General features: G+C 37.4%; 1 protein-coding gene across 1 annotated transcript in view; it reads right to left on the reverse strand.

Annotated features, from left to right (window-relative positions):
- LOC121299118 (alpha/beta hydrolase domain-containing protein 17B-like) overlaps positions 1-17098 on the reverse strand; it is a 29921-nt gene extending 12823 nt beyond the window's left edge. Inside the window, exons 1-2 of the mRNA XM_041226674.1 lie at positions 16735-17098; positions 13175-13649 (exon numbers count right to left, since the gene is read on the reverse strand). Of these exons, the coding sequence (XP_041082608.1) occupies positions 13175-13649; positions 16735-16915 (656 nt within the window). The 5' untranslated portion in view covers positions 16916-17098. The remainder of the gene's footprint in view (positions 1-13174; positions 13650-16734) is intronic.
- Between the last annotated feature and the right edge of the window lie 1763 nt (positions 17099-18861).

The following is an 18861-nucleotide window of genomic DNA, read 5'->3' on the forward strand; positions in this document are numbered from 1 at the left end:
GAAAAGAGTATGTGTGCGTCCGCATCAGATGTCCCTTTAACACTAGAACCGTCACGGTTATACTCATACCTAAAACTGCCACCGGCCGTCATTATGACGGTTACATTTTAAACAACATCAATATTAAAATGAAAGACAAACTATCGGATACAACTAAAACATTTTTTTCAAGCACATCAAACATCTGCACAGCCGAAATTCTGCAAGCACCGTCTGCTGAAACCAGAGTTTCTCCAGCTGTCTTGGAGTCTGCCGATCTCTTGGATAGGCGATTCTCTTCCACAGATAGAGAGGCAGAGGAAGACCGTGAAGACTGCTGTCTATGTGGGCTCTTTCCCTGAGCACGTCACCTACTGTCCTTTGGCACAGAGCTAAGTGGAGAGGACGAAGCCACCTCTAACAGAGGGTGATAGGAAAGCACGCTGCCCATGCAGCCACTTCGGAGCTACTACTTCCAGGCAACACAATTGAGACCAGAACTCCGGAGAACACCCTGATGGTTGATATAAGTCACCACTGTGGTGTTGTCCATGCAGATCAACATGCGTCTCCCTTGTATCGCAGAGGAAAATTGAAGCAGGGCCACCTGCTCCAAAACACTTATGTGGAGAATGGGTTTCAACACGCCATGCACCGCCTGGCCATTCCAGACAGCACCCCAAGCTAGGTTGGAAACATCTGAGCTCAACACCTCTCTCCTCATGACAGTGCCCAAAACTGTCCCCAAGCACAGGTGAGCTGGTTGTTTCCACCAGGTGAGAGCTTTCAAATAGTGACTGTGACTCTACTCTAGTCCCTGCTCAAAAGAGTTCACTCTACTCCCAGCACAAAAGTCTGCACTCGACTTAGTCTTTATGATAAAAATAAACTACATAATCAGTTTCGTTTTCAATAACCGCAGAACTTCTGCATACAAGCCCTGCCTCCATATGTGAGAAGAACACGTGACAACATAGAGACAGAGAGAAGAGCGTCAGCAGCATGGAAGGCAGTTCAAGAGTACCTGAGCACGTCAAGTTCACTATGGAGTAAACTCAGAGAGAAATTAGCAGTCTGCATCCTGCCAGCACTGAGAAATGCCAAACTAAAATAAACTGTTTAAAACAACTGAAACCATGTTTTGGTCTCTTATTATTTCTTACCAAGTATTAATAAGAAATGACTTATGGTGAGTCCATAGATTTGTATCTAAGTAAGCTTTAAACATAAATGTGGTAGAAAAAAATAAGGGTTTAGTGCTTGTTGTCTAGTTTAATGAATATTGATCTAAAAGTTATACTATACATAAAAAAATACTTGTTTTAGAAAAAAACATATTTTGTTAAAATTGTTAGTTGTTTTTAAAATCGTTAGTTGTTTTTAAAGTCCAAACTACCACTTGCGAATCCAAACTTGGGTACAAGCTTATAAAACTTAAAGAAAAACAAGCGCATAATAATGCACTGTACAAGACATGAACACAAAAAACAACCATCTGGAGCCTGAATAATTGTATTTATTTTTTTGCATTCCCGTAGCCTACAGCAATTGGCATGGCAGCCCACGGTACAGAAGATCAATGAAGCTGTTGCACGGTCATCTTTGTTTTCCAGAATTCCAGAATTTAGTTAATCAGCTCTAGATGTGCTCGATTAATTTAATACATATGGATTTGCATGCTGGATACAGTAGATGTTTTAGAGTTAGTTTGGTTAAAACTGTTTTGCTTTTTTAAACAATATACTCATAAAAAGAATGGGCAGACCAGACCAGATTTTGGGAACAGGCACAATCAACACTGCCAGACGAAAGGAGGTTGAGGACGGAACTGCACTGTTTTCAATTCATTTTTAAGAAGTGGTCTGTGTAAAAAAATGTTTTCCCTTTATGTGAAAAAAACAAAAATGACTTGTCTTGTAATACACATTATTATGCTAAACTCTAAGCCTCTCATTTCTTTATGTAATATTAAGTAAATTATTTTTAGAGTTTATTGATTTTGAACTGGAGAACATATGTGCGAGTATTCAACGGTTTTAAAAAATTCTGATTTCGCGTCAGTTGCGTTACTTGGACTGTTTTCCTTTGTAACTGATAAATATCACAAAATTTCCTTTCACATGGTTAAGGTATGTATTATATAATTACAGAGTTTTACTGTTGAGAAAAAGTGAAAAACACTGCTGGCATCAGTAAAATTGTAAATAAATGGTTAAGTGCATTCTTTTGTTTTGTGGTATCCATTACTGTACATCCAACACAATTCAGCATAGGTAAAAGGGCCTCTGTACTGTCAATAACAAAATCTGCTTATAATTAGGCCAAGGAATCGTGAATTCACTGAAACAGAGAGACAAAACACAAGGCAGAAACCGTGGACCTTTAATAGTGAACATCAGTGAGGCAAGTATGACCACATTATTGTGCATCTCAGTTTTGTATTTAATTAAAATGTCTTTTCTTTTTACTTATAGATTGCTAATCTCCTGTAAAATGAATCTGACTAAATCAAGTCTCGAACTGTCAGAACTAATGATTTGAATTGACTCGAGCCAGACAGGTGACTCGACTCAACTCTGACTTGACTCAAGCTTGGCATGTCAAAGACTCGACTCGACTTGTGTCCCAAATTTTGTAAACCAATTACAACACTGGGTTCTCCCATGTAAGGAAGGTATATGCTGCTGCAATCAGGCCCTGATGTCTCTGGAAAGCCAGTACCCTCACCGCTGCATTGGGCTGAAAAAGCTCCAAGCAGAGAGTTAGCCTCTGGATATTGTCGTCAGATAGAGTGATCATGTTTATGGAAATCAAGTTCGACGTCGAGAAAGCCAACCCTTTGAGTGGGCGTCAGGCGGCTTTTGAGTGGTTCACCGTGAAGCCTAGCCATTGGAGGTGGCTGGTGACCAGTCCCATGTGCAAAACTGCATGTCTCAGAGGAGCCAATACAGCATCCATGCACTTTGTGAAAGTGCGAGGAGCTAGAGAGAGGCTCATTGAGAGTACACACAACTGGACCTGGCAGCCACAAGTTTCCTTCGTTTTGTACAAGGAATGCACCAGGGAAAAATATCAGTAGGGGAGTTTTCATCTTGAAGCTAGCCACAGCGCTTCGGCAGAAGCATTTTGATTAGAAAACTGCAAAGCAGCAGGCTGCAGCAGTTCAACCTAGATTCAGTGCTAGACAAAGTGACACACGAAAAGCGAACCGTAAATCTATATTGTGGCCTGATTTTTTAGGGATATGACAGTAAGCGTCCCTGACGTCCACCATACGCGAGTCTGTCAGTCTGAATCAGGCAGACCCATCTTACTATTATTATTTTATTATTAGTAGCATTTTTTAAAAATCATGCAATACAGCTGGGCTGTGTGCGGTGCAAGCTTCAAAATGTTGGCAGGCTCATACTCTGCGTTGTAGTTTCAGCTGTGGAGAACTGGAAAAAATGGACATGGGTATGTATCGGAACCGAGTGGACTGAACACTACACTGAGTTACACCCATTTCATGTGAACTTCTGAGTACACTGAGTTGCGTGTTTTGGTGAAAATCCATTTTAGGATTTCTTGCTGATTGTTTCCCCAAGCATAAGCAACTGTCTGAAAGACTTATTACATATTAAACATGTAAAAAAAAAAAAAAAAAAAATTTTGTTTTATATTAAATTATGTTGATGCAGGACTTCACTTCAGACTTTCCTAGAGTTCTGTGTTTTGAAGTGGTGGCACAGAGCACAGCACGCATAGTTTGCATTATCAAATACTGGTAAGCAAGCTAGATCGGGGAACTCAGTAGAACAACTGCCTTTTAAGTGAGACCAAAAAATGTATTATGACTAAGGCCCTGTGAAAATCTAATTTTCACGGGCTGCAAAGACATTGTGAAATTAGCCTAATACCGCAATTTTTACAATATTCTTAAGAAATAAAAATAATTTCATAATTACTTTTATTTCATATAAAAAAAAATGCTATATGCCTTCATGTAATATTCGCCATGCACACAGTGCTGTGCAGTGATTGTCATATCACTATGCAATCCAAGTAGGAAATTAAAATACCACATACTGCAAACAAGAAAATGGAGGTCTCTAAAAAGGCAGAAAATATGTCTGCAGCAGATCACGTAAAGCATCATCCAGAAGCTTTACAAAGCAATGGAGATAAGCTCTTCTGTTTGTCCTGCAACACTACTGTAAATCACTACTGAAACTAGTCTGTTGACAGGCATTTGATTTAGATTCAAGAATTCACCAAAAGAGAAAGGCAGAAATCCAGAGCAGAACTGCGGCTACTTTACTTTCAAAGAAACAAAAAACGATGACTTCCATATTCCAAAAGTCCACTTGTTACATTTTCACCCGACAGAGGCATTTGTTTGTGCAAATATCCCTTTTGAAAAATTGGCCAACCAAAAGTTACGGAAATTCTTCAGACAGAGTGTAGCAATTGGTGGAGCAATTCCTTCATCCGCCCAGCTGAGACATGAACACTTACCTAAAGTTGCCGAGTATCACAAGCAAGAGATTATGGAATTGGTAAACAGTCTGGTTGCTTGTCAGTGGTCACACTGACAACTCGACTGATGCACAAGATCAGTAGTATGGGTTACACATTTCATTTGTTTTGCAAGACCTAAACGGTGAACATGCACTTGACGTTCTAGAACCGAAAGCTGTCCTGCAGATACACTTTACCTACAGGCTGTTAAATTACAACACCGTTTCACAAGCTACTGTAAAGTGATTGAATAACTTTGATGTTAATTTTGACGTCTGTGCTTTTATATGTAGATTTGTCGTTTAAAAAAAAAAAAAATTAGTACACGTAATTTCTAACATATTTCGTGCATATTCGAGAAATACGATAATGGGCACCAATTATGATTTATTAACTTAATATTGCAATTAAATAGTAAAACTTCTTATGAATGAAAGATGGAAAGTAGCGCTGAGCAAATCTGTTTTGAACATTCATTCTTATCTTCAGTAATACAAACCTTGATGTGTTTATAGCTTTTGTAAATGGATACATGATTGTAGAATGGCTGGTTATCCTTTGATCTTGGAATTTTGTTTTTGTGGATTATATTGCTATACCTTTTTATTCTTTGTTCTTTTAGACCAGGAAACACATGAACAATAAGCTGGTCCCTACACAAAGCTGGCCTGTATGGACGGGTGGCAAGAAAGAAGCCATTACTCAAAAAAGCATGTAGTTGCTACTGCATACATGTGGGAAATGGTTTTGTGGTCAGACAAGGCAAAATTTAACTTTTCAGTCTAAATTCCAAGCGTTATGTCTGGCACAAGCCCAACACTGCACATCACTCAGTCAACACCATCCCAACTTTCAAGCTTGGTGGAACCAGCATCATGTTAATGGGGATGCTTCTATTTAGCAGGGACTGGAAAGCTTGTCGGGACAGAGGGGAGAATGGATGGTGCAAAGTACAGGCGAATCCTTGAGGAAAACCTGTTTCAGTGAGCCAAGACTCTAAAACTGGTGAGGAAATTCACATTTCAGCAGGACAATGACCCGAAGCACAAAGCCAAAGCCACACTGGAGTGGTTGAACAAGAAGAGAATTGATGTTCTTGAGAGGCCCAGTCAAAGTCCTGACTGCTGATTTACAAAAATTTACGTCCATCGACGATCCTCAACAAACTTATCAGAACTGGAGTAATTTTCCCCATGAAGAATGGGCAAAAATGTCACCATCTTACTGTGCAAAGCTAGTAGAGACCTATCCAAAATGACCCATAGCAGTAATTGCTGCAAAATGCTTTCACCAAGTACTGACTTAAGAGACTGAATACTTATGCAACCAGTAAATTTCATCTTGTACATTTTCTTTGCAAGTTTTGCTGACATTTAACCTCCTCATCATCATAGAACAGTGTTCAGTTTAACCACTACAGCTCTGAATAAAAAAGTTTGTTTGAAAAACTGTGCATGGATTATTTGTAATTCAACAAAATGTGACATTACTGGGAGGGGGTGAAGACTTGAACAAACCACTATAAGCCCAGATGAAATCCTGCAGCAAATGAAAGCAGCTTTGATCTCCACAATGCTTCTGATCAAGTCAATTTGCTTGTTGTTGGTTACACAGATAATCAGATGTAATAATAATAATAACAATAATAATCTTTATTTTTAATATATCGCTTTTCATAGTGGACCACCATCACAAAGCGCTTTACAAGATACAAGACTAGGGTGTGTGAACTATGCATCAGCTGCAGAGTCACTTACAACAACGTCTCACCCGAAAGACGGAGCACAAGGACTGTAAGGTAGTCAAATGTTTGTACCAATAAAGAAAATGAACCAGGTAAAAGGATCAAATATTACTGTAACTTTTTTTTTTTTTTTTTTACAATATGATAATTTTTGTTTAGGTACAAACAGCATTCCCCCTAAGCTTTTTAGATGCTGAGAAACTTGCCGTTTTGACTGAGAGCGTAAATTATCAGTGAGAAACCTTCGGCCACGCATTAACTCTTTTAATATATTTTTGTTGCATATACAATTTTGAAACAATATTTCAGCAATTTTACCATTCATTTTAAATTTAAAACAAGACATTTATTGTGGCTCTGCCTCTGATTTTGAATCATCCTCTGATCCTATGCAGCTCTGTCGGTTGTTATCATAGACATAGACTTCATGCTTAACTGGTGGCCTGCATAAAATTGCTTCTACTGCATTAAACATCTGCATCTGTGCTGCCTTTAATTGTAACCATCTTTAGGGCTACTAATTGTTCCATTCTTGGGAATACAAAATTCAGTTTTTCAAAAATGGCTAATTCCATTTGTTCTCACTTTTTATCAACATATTAATAATTATATATGGCATTTTAACAAATATAATGTTGGTAGGTAAAGTACATTTAATAAATATTATCACAATTCTTTTTTTTTTCTTTTTTTCCCCCCCAAATCAGACTCTTTTTGTAAGGCAGTAAGTAAGGCACCTGAAGACACTTCAAACCTGTTATGTTTATAGATATCACTTGGCTCACTGCTGGCATTAAAATAAGCAGGAAATAAGAATTATATTACAACAGTTCAGAAAACCAAATGTCCAGCAGTTTTGATAATCATATTTACAGTCTTCCACTAAACACAGTTCAGTCTACAAATAAATGTGTTTTGAAAAGACCTGTTTAGCTTATTGCTGGCATTTACTGTGACAATAAAAAAAAAAAATATGAAGCAGTTTAGTAACAGTCCAGCAATGTCATGTCATGAAACCAACGGTGTGTAGCGACTACATCCTTTACACAGTAAAGCGATCAATTTCCTTTAAGGATTGACTAACTAGAGAAAATAGTTTTGAGCTCATTTCTTCATCAGAAAATGATAATTCAATTAAAAAATGGCCATGGTTTAAAATTGCTAATTATAGCCTCATTAAAGGCAGGTAGCGTTGAAAGAAATAAACTAAACAATAATGAAATATGCAATTAATTTAGCTTGCTTACTTCAGGAAAGCTCCGCCTCGAGTGCAGTACCTTAGGTCTTAGTTTTTCAGCACTGAAGGATTCAGTGCTTTGCCATTGTCGCCGTCTTATTTGCTTTCTTATTCTTAGTCTTGCTTACGACTGGCTTTATGATATTTAATGGTATTGACTCATACATGATCACACGAATTACAGCAAAACTAAGAATACTATCGCACCATCCTCATATAGATAATCGGACTTCTTTTAGCAATGTCTTACTGAAACATTGTTTTTTTTTTTTTCTTCGTTGGTGCAGCCACCATGTTGAGTTTCAGCAGAGACATGGAGTGAAGCTACATGATGAATAAACTCGCAAAAAAAATACCGGAGTATTTATACTTCTAAATAATGCAGGAAGATTGTGCTTCACTGATTTTAGTATTCCATTATATAATGAGTTAAAAACTATAAAGTTCATGAGCAGCACGAGAGAATCTCCATATGCCTGCTTCGCCCACCCTGTACAGTAGATTCGCTAGTGCCTGAGCGAGCTCTGCACTAATGTGACGTGCATTTTTACAGAATAAGCTGCAAGACAGACACAAATATGCTTATGTTAATGCTTTGTAAGAATGGTCTCAAAATAATAGATTTACCTCTACAGGCTGGAGTCTCGATTGAGATTGATTTTAATGATAATAACTTGCGAAAGTTAGTAAACTGAGTGCAAGGTTGTTTCCAGGTACTGAGAAAAATGTGTGCATTTTAGCCTTAGAAGGAACGCTGGATACAAATACATCTCAGAGTAATGTGAATACTTTTGAAGGCATCAACGTAAACTTGTGCAAGATCTTACAGTAGATGTTACTAATTCCGGTTTCACAGGGAAGGGTCAGTTGTAATGTATATACAGATCCTGACCCAAACCCACCTTCAAAACCCTCTCAGATGTTCAAAATACAGATCTCAGGAGAAGATAACCTGCTCTGAAGCAAAAAAAGAAGTATTAACCAACTCCCTGTTGGTGTTCATATCAACAAGAAACCCTTTTCTACATCCACAGTAGAAGGACCACTGGGTTACAGTCACAAGTTTAGACCCTTGATGTGGTCAGGTAAAGTGAAAATGGTTGCTGATTACTCATTCAATGAGGAGATCAGGTTTAGAAACTAGCTTCTGAATTATCCTTTGTAGCAGCTGGCAAGCCAGAGGAGCATACTGTATTTCACCCACAAGAAAAGCTTGTAAATAAATAAAAATCAATTAATTGTCACTACAGTGCTTGGAATTCCCAAGCCCCCTGCCAACAGGATGGATCGCTGACTTTAGATACCAACAGTCAATTCTGTTTAAAATGCACAGCTGCCAACCTTGTGGAATATAAAGCAGGAAGGCCCCTAAAATCTTTACTGGAATGGCACACAGCAATGGTACAGAACTTCATGACTGATGTGCACAATACCACTTTGTGTGTGTATGGTGCTTGGGTCTTGTCCAACAATTTTAAGTGCTTTTATACTCAAACAGCAGTGAATATTGAACCCTTCAGAAAATATACTTGAGAATATGTTAGGCACATATACTTGGTATACTATCTTTGAAAGTGAAAATAGTGTATGTACCAATATAAATTTGATAACTTTGAGGAACTATTTTTGGTTTGTGCTCATTTTTCAAGCTCTTGCAGAATTATATACGGAATGTATACTGTTACTTTTAAGAAATAATGATAGTTAATACTGTTTCAAAATAAAGATGTTCTTTGTATAGATTTATTACCGTTTATATTTGTTCTATCTTGTGAACATATCCGAGTTACATGTCTGTTTTCCATTAAAATTACACATCTGGGAAATACTGTAAAGCCATAAACATTTATGAGCCTTTAAGTGTTTATCGCATATGAAAAAAAACCTGCAAGCATTTGACACAAATATCAAATTCCATTAGAAATACATACTTTGTATATTGCAACAGGTTGTCAGCAAAACAAATATTATGGGTATGAGTCGCCAAATAGTTTGGTCGCAAATATCTATAGCTTTCCAGTATACGATTATGAGACAGAGTTATCCACTAAGAGCAACACAAAGGGTGAAGGAGTTCAAAAGCTTTCAAGACTTATTATGTGGATTAGAAACTGTATACAACCAGGCCAAACAGTGGGCTCTACTCAAACATTCAACAAGGTTTTCAAGTAGAATTGTTATTTGTCATTCCCATGAATGAGAATGTGGGTATTCAAATAGTGATTAATTCCACTATGAGAATGCATTCGACTAGCATCTCATCATATTTTCAATCAAAAAATAAAAATACCATCCATTTTTTTTTTTTTATGCAGTTACATTTATGTTTTTTTTCTTCTTTTTGCATACAGGTAGCTAAGCAACCCAGGTTTCCTTTTTGCCTTTGGTAACCCATCTGTATTTCTTTTTTGCATGGCCAACTTTCTTCTCTATTGTTTTGTGTCCAGAATGCGAACCTGCACTGTATGACTCACCCTGCACACCACGCGGCTGTGCTTTTACAAGGTGAGCCACTCAGGGAACCGAATGCTACTGTATTTTTAATAATAATTATAGATCACGGGTGTCAAACTCCAGTCCTCGAGGGCTGCAGGGTATTCTGATTTTCATTCCAACTTAATCTCTCAATTAATTTCACTGATCGAATTATTTGTTCAATTGGACATTTCATTTTTCTAGGCCTTTAACAGTTGAAAAAATGTACTTGATTCAAGGAACACGACCTATGAAACATTCTGAGGCTTGGAGATAAGTGTTAAAGCTGTCCAATTAATCAAATAATTAGACCAATTAAGTAACTGAGAGCTCTGGTGGAATGAAAGCCAGAAGACACTGCGGCTCTCCAGGAACTGAGTTTGACCCCCCCGTTACAGATTAATACCACCTGCAACCCTTTCAATACCAGGATTGTCATTTCAACTGCTGTTGTCAAATAACATCACACGGTTTCGTATACAAATATAGAATTTGATCCAAATGCCAATCTATACCATGAAAGCAGTCTATAAAAATCTTGTTTGAACATCAAAATAGGGTTGATGGTTCCAAATGCTGTCTAAAATACACCTGCAGCTTGACGTTAAACATGCGTTATGGAAAATGTAAATTTGCCATTAGATTGAAAAGCCTAAATTTTTACCATATAAAATCCAAGACACATTTATGAAGAGAAAGAGTTCATATTTTCACAATTTTATATACAGCTGCCCCTTTTGGCTCTTCTAATCCCCAATCTGTGATTATTTGGTTCCTTCTGAATCCCATTTCTACAGTAGGCTGTGTTTTGCACATTGCAAATCCTTAAAGACTTTGCCAAAATCCTTGATATCCTGCTAAATAAACTGTACATTTTTAGTGCTGCACTTCCTCAAGAAACTATTCTCACCAAAGGAAAGCCTTGGATAATAGTTATTTATCCAGACTTACAAATACAGTAGATATGAAATGTATTAAGTGCTGTGCATTTACAGGAAGCGCTACAGCAAGGGTTGTTGTAATTGTGGCCATGACTAGTTAAATTAGGGATTACCCAGCTCGCAAATGCTTTCTGCTTCAGTGCAGTACTTAGACCCCTTTGACTGGATCAAGAGCACTCAGGGAGAGACAGACAGACCTCAATTATAATCTGGAATTTAACTCTACGTACAGTCATTTAGGTTTCTTCTTAGGTTTTATAGAAGATGTATTATTGTTCTTAAAAGTTGTTGGATGTGTATATTACAGTAGCTGTTTACTGAAGTAGACCTATATTATAAATAATATCTTCCATGATTAACACGTCAACCTAAAAGTGAACTTGAAAAAAAAATAATCTTGCAACAGAAAAAAAAAGTGACCGTCTCGTGTAAAGTAAAAACAGGCCTGTTACAGTACTAGCACATACTGTTTAACAAACCCATAGGGAACAGTGAAAACAGTACCTACTGTACAGTAAACACACAGTGAAACTACTGTAGAAATCTCTGGACTTAATTCTAATGGCATCTTAGAAGCATCTATAAACCTTTTAAAGGTCTTCCCTGAAAATTACTTTTTGGGAGCAATTATAAAAAATAATGTACAGAAAATCTATCCTGCAAGATAACACTATGTAACACAATTTTACAGTAAATACAGTATAATCGTAAATCTCGAAAAACTACTCATATACTATACATGTCAATTTGGATTCATATGTTGTTTTTTTTCTGACTTTATGTGAACGAAAAGACACACATTTGCCCGTTTTCTCATTGGAAATAGTGATATTTTGAAATATCACTGTCCTGGTCACAAAAGCAAAGTTTGTGGGGAATAATAGCCATTTTCTATACTTTTGAGGCATAAGCAATTAGGAAATAACACTTACTACCCAGGAACAAAAAAAAAAAAAAAAAAAAGAAATTGTTACACGGTGTAATTATATCATCTGCCCAAAGATGAAACTTCTAAATTAATAAATCATTTCTTCAAATATTGGTATATTTGAAAAACAGTTACTTTATTATACTTCAATAAAATAAGAATACACGTACATTGATTTTTTTTTTAAATCAATTTAAAAGTGTGCTTTAATAGCTAATAATAAAGCCACACACACACACACACACACACACACACACACACTGCCATGCAACAAGAAAAAAAGGTTGTTAAATGTAAATGGAAAAGTAAACAGCTTTGCCTGGTTTATAAAATAACTTATATAAGCCACTTACATGCTCAATTATATGGTATCAGTACAGCTATGTTTCTAATTATACCATTATGTTTTTGTTATGCATAGTGTACTTATTTAATAGAGAAACTACATGATACATGCAGCACAGAGTTTATTTCTCTCATGAGGATGCTCAGTTTTACAAAACCCCAACAACAGCTATTTAAAACACAAAGGCAGATTTGCTATTTGTACTGAGGTCCTAAACCTTACTTCTAAAACAGAATACTTCTCATGAGCTATGCCTCCTGTTTCCTCATGTGGCAGAGTGGCACTGCAGTTTCCTATCAGAATATTAAGGATTCAAGCTACAGTACATGAGACTATAGATCGGCTAACAGCTTTTTCAATCCAAGGTGTACAGTACAGTAACATACTGCTGTGTAGTAATTAGAAGGTTCCCAACAGCCCATTTTGAAAATCTAATAACAGCTTGAAAATGTACTTTATGACTAAATTGTAAATTACAATAAAGGTTTCTTTTGGAGATTAAAAAAAAGAAAAAGCCTGCTAGAGCAGCCTCACCAATTCTAAACTGTTACAGGATCATGACAGTTTCGTTCAGTCACTTAGTGATTAGCAAGTTTATATGGGGGAGGCATATGATAACAGCTACTGAACTATGCTTTGAGTATTTTAACAAAACTAGGCCGTCAGGATCTTTTTTTTTTTTTTTTTCAAAAATGCAAAAATTACATTTAAGTGGGAAAAAAAAATGCTTTTAAGCAGTATTTTGTGTAAAACAGAGATACTCAACACTTTTGAAAATGGGTGTGGTTATACCACAGTAATTTCCCATGACAGTAAATAATTACTAAAATTAGATGTAAACCATTAAAGTCCATGGTCAAATGCCACTGCCAGGAAACTACTGTAATAGCTGGGAATTAAATGGGGGGGGGGGGTTCTCCAAGAGCAGAATGAATGTGGAGCTGAAGAGAGTCAATTACTTAAGTCCCCTGAGCAATGAACTCAGGGTCAGGTTACTACTAGACAGACTGAAAGGTCTCCTTACCGTGTCCTCAGTGCCTGCCAGGCAGCATCAATGTCTGCATAGAGGTTTTTCTCTGATGGCTTCCCAGAACTTGCTCCATACCCAGAATAATCGTAGGAGAAGATATTGCAGTTTATGCGAGAGCCCAGTCCAATGTAAAAGCTGCTCATCTGGCCCAAGTCCACAGCATTCCCGTGGGAGAAGAGCAGGGTAAACTTGGCATTTGGGGAACAGCGAACAAACATACAGGCTACTCTGTTTCCTCGACTGGTCCTGGTCATAAAGCACTCAATGGCATCCTTTTCCCTTGCCGAGTACTGCCAGTCTGCTCGTTCCGAGAGGTGCAGAGTCCAATGGCTGCCGCTCTCATCACACATCAGGGTGTAAGTGGGGTCGGGGGGCAGGAAAGCAAGTTTTGAGGCAATTTTGCTAGGACATGGAGGGCAGCAAAACAGGCAACACAGCTCACTAAAGGAAAGGTTATTCATTTTCTGTTCTAGAATACAAAAAAAATATGAGAGCGTCAACCTACTATATAAAGCTCTAACAATATCAAACTACATTATCAGACAGCACTTAAACAGTGTTGCTGGTGCACTGAAGCTTATAAAAGCCCCAAATTCTTTATACAACACAGTAAAGGCAGTAAATATCAGAGATAGGAATTTTAAATGCTTAAAAACGTACAATAATAATAATAATAATATCTTTATTTTTATATAGCACCTTTCATAGTGGACCACCACCACAAAGCGCTTTACAGAGGTAGGCTGTGAACTGTGCATCACATGCAGAGTCCCTTACAATAGGACATTGATTTAACATCTCATCTGCAGGATGGAGCGCAAGGAGGTTAAGTGACTTGCTCAGGATCACACAGTGAGTCAGTTAGTGGGATTGAACCGGTGACCCTCTGGTTACAAGCCCTGGACTTTAATCGCTGGACCACACTGCCTCCTACTGACCACTCTAAAGAAGTGATCAAATGTTTAATAATATGCAAGACGTATAACCGTTCATGTGACAAATTTCATAAAACGCATATTTATTTTAATATTTTTTTTTATATATACAGCAGTCCGCCACGTATCTGACTATATATAGAGGAGGCTGTGTGGTCCAGTAGTTAAAGAAACAGGCTTGTAACCAGCAGGTCCCCTGTTCAAATCCCAGCTCAGCCACGACACATTGTGTGACCCTGAGCAAGTCACTTAACCTCCTTGTGCTCAGTCTTTCAGGTGAGATGTTGTTGTAAGTGTCACTGCAGCTGATGCACAGTTCACACACCTTAGTCTCGTATCTTGTAAAAGCATTTTGTGATGGTGGTCCGCTATGAAAGGAGTAATGAATGAAAATAGAATAGTATTATTAGAATTAATAAAGATATATAGATAACATTTTGGGCAAAGTTACTGCTATTTTTTTTTTTTTTTTTTATATGAGCCTTTAAGAAAAAACTATTCTAAAAACATTATACTATCCAAAAATGTGTTGAATATGTATATAGTTATATCTCCACTGACAACTTTAATTACAACCGTTGTTTAATTGCAGAGTGAATTTAAATAAACATTTCATACTATGGTCAATAACTTTTTTTTTTACTTTGTAGTTGTCTTGTGATGTTAAAACGTTATTTGCTTATTTAGGGCTACTCAGAAAATATTAACCTGGGCTGTCAGCATATACAGATTAAATATAAAAAATGTGTGTGTGTGCGAGGATATGGTTTAAACGCTGACACGGCATAGCATTTAAACATTCATACAAATGTTCCAAACTTCACATCCCTAGTAAATGTGTGCCACTCAGAAAAAGCAAGCAACTGTACATTACACAAATTAAGCACTGCCTCGCCCTTTGTTAATGTCCCACAGAAATACGTGTACTGCATGCACAAGGAAGCAAAGTTCCACATTATGACAATAAAAAAGTACAGCATAGGCATACAACAACTGTGGTAGAATAAATGTTTCACATTTCAGCTTTTAATCAATCTTCTCCTTGTGACAAAACATATTTTTGTAATACTGTACTCAATACTTCTAACCCTAAACCACAATACATAAGTACCAAAAATAACTGAATGCAATGAATGGAAGAACATCAGCGAGTGTAAAACAATGGGTTTTTTTGATTACCAAATAGCCATATACCATTTTAAGTCTGTTTTTTTTTTTTTTTTTTTTATGGTCTTTGAGAAGCAGGTGCTACTGGAAGCAGGTGCTATGTCCTAAGTCCCACCCATTCTGAATACAAAGATCAGATATTACTGTACTACCTGTGAATAGAAAAGATTTGCGAGATGGGTTTAATAATTTGTTGTAGCACCAGTTGGTAAATCGATGCAAGGCACCTGATGAAAACAATAGGCTGGTGTTTGACACATTTTATGTACAAACTTTTAATTAACTTTTCCACAGCATAAAGACTATATTGTATAACAAAGAAAACTAGATGGCTTACAGTATGTGTACTTTAAATGAACTTGTACAGAGGAAGATATATGGATGGATTAGATACCTCTTTGCATTAATGTTAACTGTTCAAGCCATGTTCTGTACCTGGAATGGCTGCAGTCAATATCAATGTGCACAGAATCTACTGCTTCGACACTACTGGGATGAACTACTTTCACTGAAGCTCAAAAACAAATTACATTATGTGGTTTGCCAAAAGTCTGGGACAGCACCAACATCCTCTACCCTCCCACCAACTTAACTTCATCCCCATCCAGTAAGAATCTGCTCTCAAATACCATTTTTGACTGCTTCTGATTACTCTTTCATTTTGTTGTGTGGTACCTTCTGTTATAAATCTCAAAATAAATCAACTGCCTTGGGCATCATCACTCTCGTCCATTCGGTGAATTGAGTAATGATTGATGATACATTTAGGATTGTTACTAACAGGGGATTTATAAAATGTACCGAATCACTCTACTTCTTTGCTTATACAAAACCCATACACTCCATTCTTTCAAAATCACACCAGTGCAATTTCCAAATCAGTTTATTTATATATGGACCACAAGGAATGTGACTGTGTAGACTGTGTCGCCTGACCACAAAAGGCCCAGTACATGTATATGTACACACACACACACACACACACACACACACACACACACACACACACACACACACACACACTTTTTTAAAAGCTTTAGTTTAAAAGTTTTTCAAAAGGTACCGGCGTTGCACTATATATATATATAGATATATATATATATTATATATATATCTATATATATATATAATATATATATAAAACCGCCATATGATGTTGTAGAAGACCACAACACCTTTACAAAGAAGTTGTACTAGGTTAAGACTGAAACACACCCAAACCATCGATCTATAGATTGCATGAGTAGCATACACGGATCACTATTAGCCCAGGTAACGCTGAGATTTATATACTTCTAACTTGGAATGAGGGTAGCTAACTGTCTGGATATATCCACAGGGAGAAACAATAGATCACTATTTCCAGTTACGTGTGAATACCGTACATCTCATCCCCCATGTTTTTGTAATACATCAACAAAGTAATATAACAATAAAGGACGTTGTACGAACCCGGAAGTCCAGCAGCAGTTGAAGGTTGGAAAGGTACAGATAAAAATAAGCAGCAATAATCACAGTAACATACGATGTCTGGGGTCCGCTGTGTTCGCTCGCTCGATCTGCTGACTAACATTACAAACTGCTGCTCCTGAAAAACCCGAACTCGGCTCTGTCCCGCAATATAAGATAACATGTGGGGCAGTTCTCTTGGCTAAAACAATCGAAGAGTGACACACAGCTTTTGAGCCTTTAATTCAGTTAACCTATACCCAACCCCTCCAGTCAGACTCGCTATATCGTTTGAGGAACCTACAATTCAATAAACTACCGTATTAATTACTACCTTCTGTTTTCACGGCCAGCGTATAGGAGAGATATAAAGTCATTTCAACCAATAGAAAGGAAAAAAAATGACGGACAGTAAAACGTTCCAATAAAAATGAAGACCAAGCAAAAGTAGGAGGAGCTGGATTGACAACAACAGAATGATGCAGTCGCGTTGATAGATATCTAGAGTGACACAGAAAGTATCAAATAGGAAATTACTATGCCAAAGTACAAACCAATCGCTTAGAAGTAAGGCGAATCTTTTCAATTCGATGACATAATGCTCAAGCCTGTCAAGCACGCTCACAAAATGCGAGCCAATCAGATTTTCAGTGTTGGCAAAGCATTATTCAAAGGGAACCAATGAAAAAAAAACTCTACAGTTTTCTTCGTGTAATAATTGTTCGTGTTGTTATAGTGCAGATTGTCGCAGTTCTGCACAGAACCGCGGAGATGCGCGTTCTTCGTGGGCTGCTGTGTGCCGTCACCTAACTCCTTCCACATAAATCTGTGCATATTCTGTACAGCTCCAACGCAGTTACTGCGGGGCAGTGTTGCCAATTTAACGATTTTTACGCTAGTTATAACGACTTTGGGGTTTCCCTAGCGACAAAAACATTGCCAATGCGACTAGCGGCAAATCTAGCGACTTTCACTACTGACAACAGGGATTTTCAGAGAAAGAAGTCGCCAAATTGTATCATCACAACATAAGTCACACGTAGCTCAATACACCACGCTTCTCTCGTCCTGAAGTAGTACAGTGGTGGCGTTCTTCACGTAGTGCTGATTTCTGCAGTTCTTCACAGTTCTGGACAGAATCGCAGAGATGCGCGTTCTTCGAGGGCTGCTGCGTGACGTCACTCAACTCCAACCGCAGAAATCTGCAGATCCTGCACAGGGCTGCCAGATTAGCAGTTTTCCTGCCAAGTTGGCTTGCTTTGAAAACAGCTAAAGGGTGAATATTGTCTTTGGCGGGTTGGCTATTTTTACCGTGCATGTTGTTTTGGTTTGTTTTTCTATTCCTTTTGATTATGAGTGGTCATCAGTGCAGGACTTCAAATCACCACAATGCCAGCATACCGTCCCCCGCCCGCCCCTTGGGTGTTACTTTGTTCTGAAGCTCGGTATCCAATAAAAAGACAAATCACGCCAATGCCTACACTTGCATTCAGCAAATCCGGCTGAAGAAAATGGTGAACCCGCCTACTTTTTTCCTCAGGACTGGTTAATATGGAGATTCTTACAGATGATTGTCATTCGTATGGGTTTGACCGGGGTTCTTATTTAATTGTAAAACAGGGAGAAATAAAAAAAAAAGTGTTTTTATTTTTAAAATTTGTAACAAATTAAGAACTGTATCAATACAAATATAATTAGAATTTAGTATTTTATTTATTTTATTTATCGTTTCTTTATAATATTTGCCAGAAGCCCCGCCGACTACACTATGTAACACAATTTTTGTTCCTGGGTAGTAAGTGTTTTTTCCTAATTGCTTATGCCTCAAAAGTATAGAAAATGGCTATTATTCACCACAAACTTTGCTTTTGTGACCAGGACAGTGATATTTACAGTATAATCGTAAATCTCGAAAAACTACTCACTTCGAAATCTTTTGTAGTCATCTTTGTATTACTTTAGTATAAATACATGTTAATTTGGATTCATATGTTGTTTTTTTCTGACTTTATGTGAACGAAAAGACACACATTTGCCCATTTTCCCATTGGAAATAGTGATATTTTGAAATATCACTGTCCTGGTCACAAAAGCAAAGTTTGTGGTGAATAATACCCATGTTCTATACTT

This window comes from Polyodon spathula, chromosome 2 (genome assembly GCF_017654505.1).
Source record: "Polyodon spathula isolate WHYD16114869_AA chromosome 2, ASM1765450v1, whole genome shotgun sequence".
Classification (NCBI taxonomy): domain Eukaryota; kingdom Metazoa; phylum Chordata; class Actinopteri; order Acipenseriformes; family Polyodontidae; genus Polyodon; species Polyodon spathula.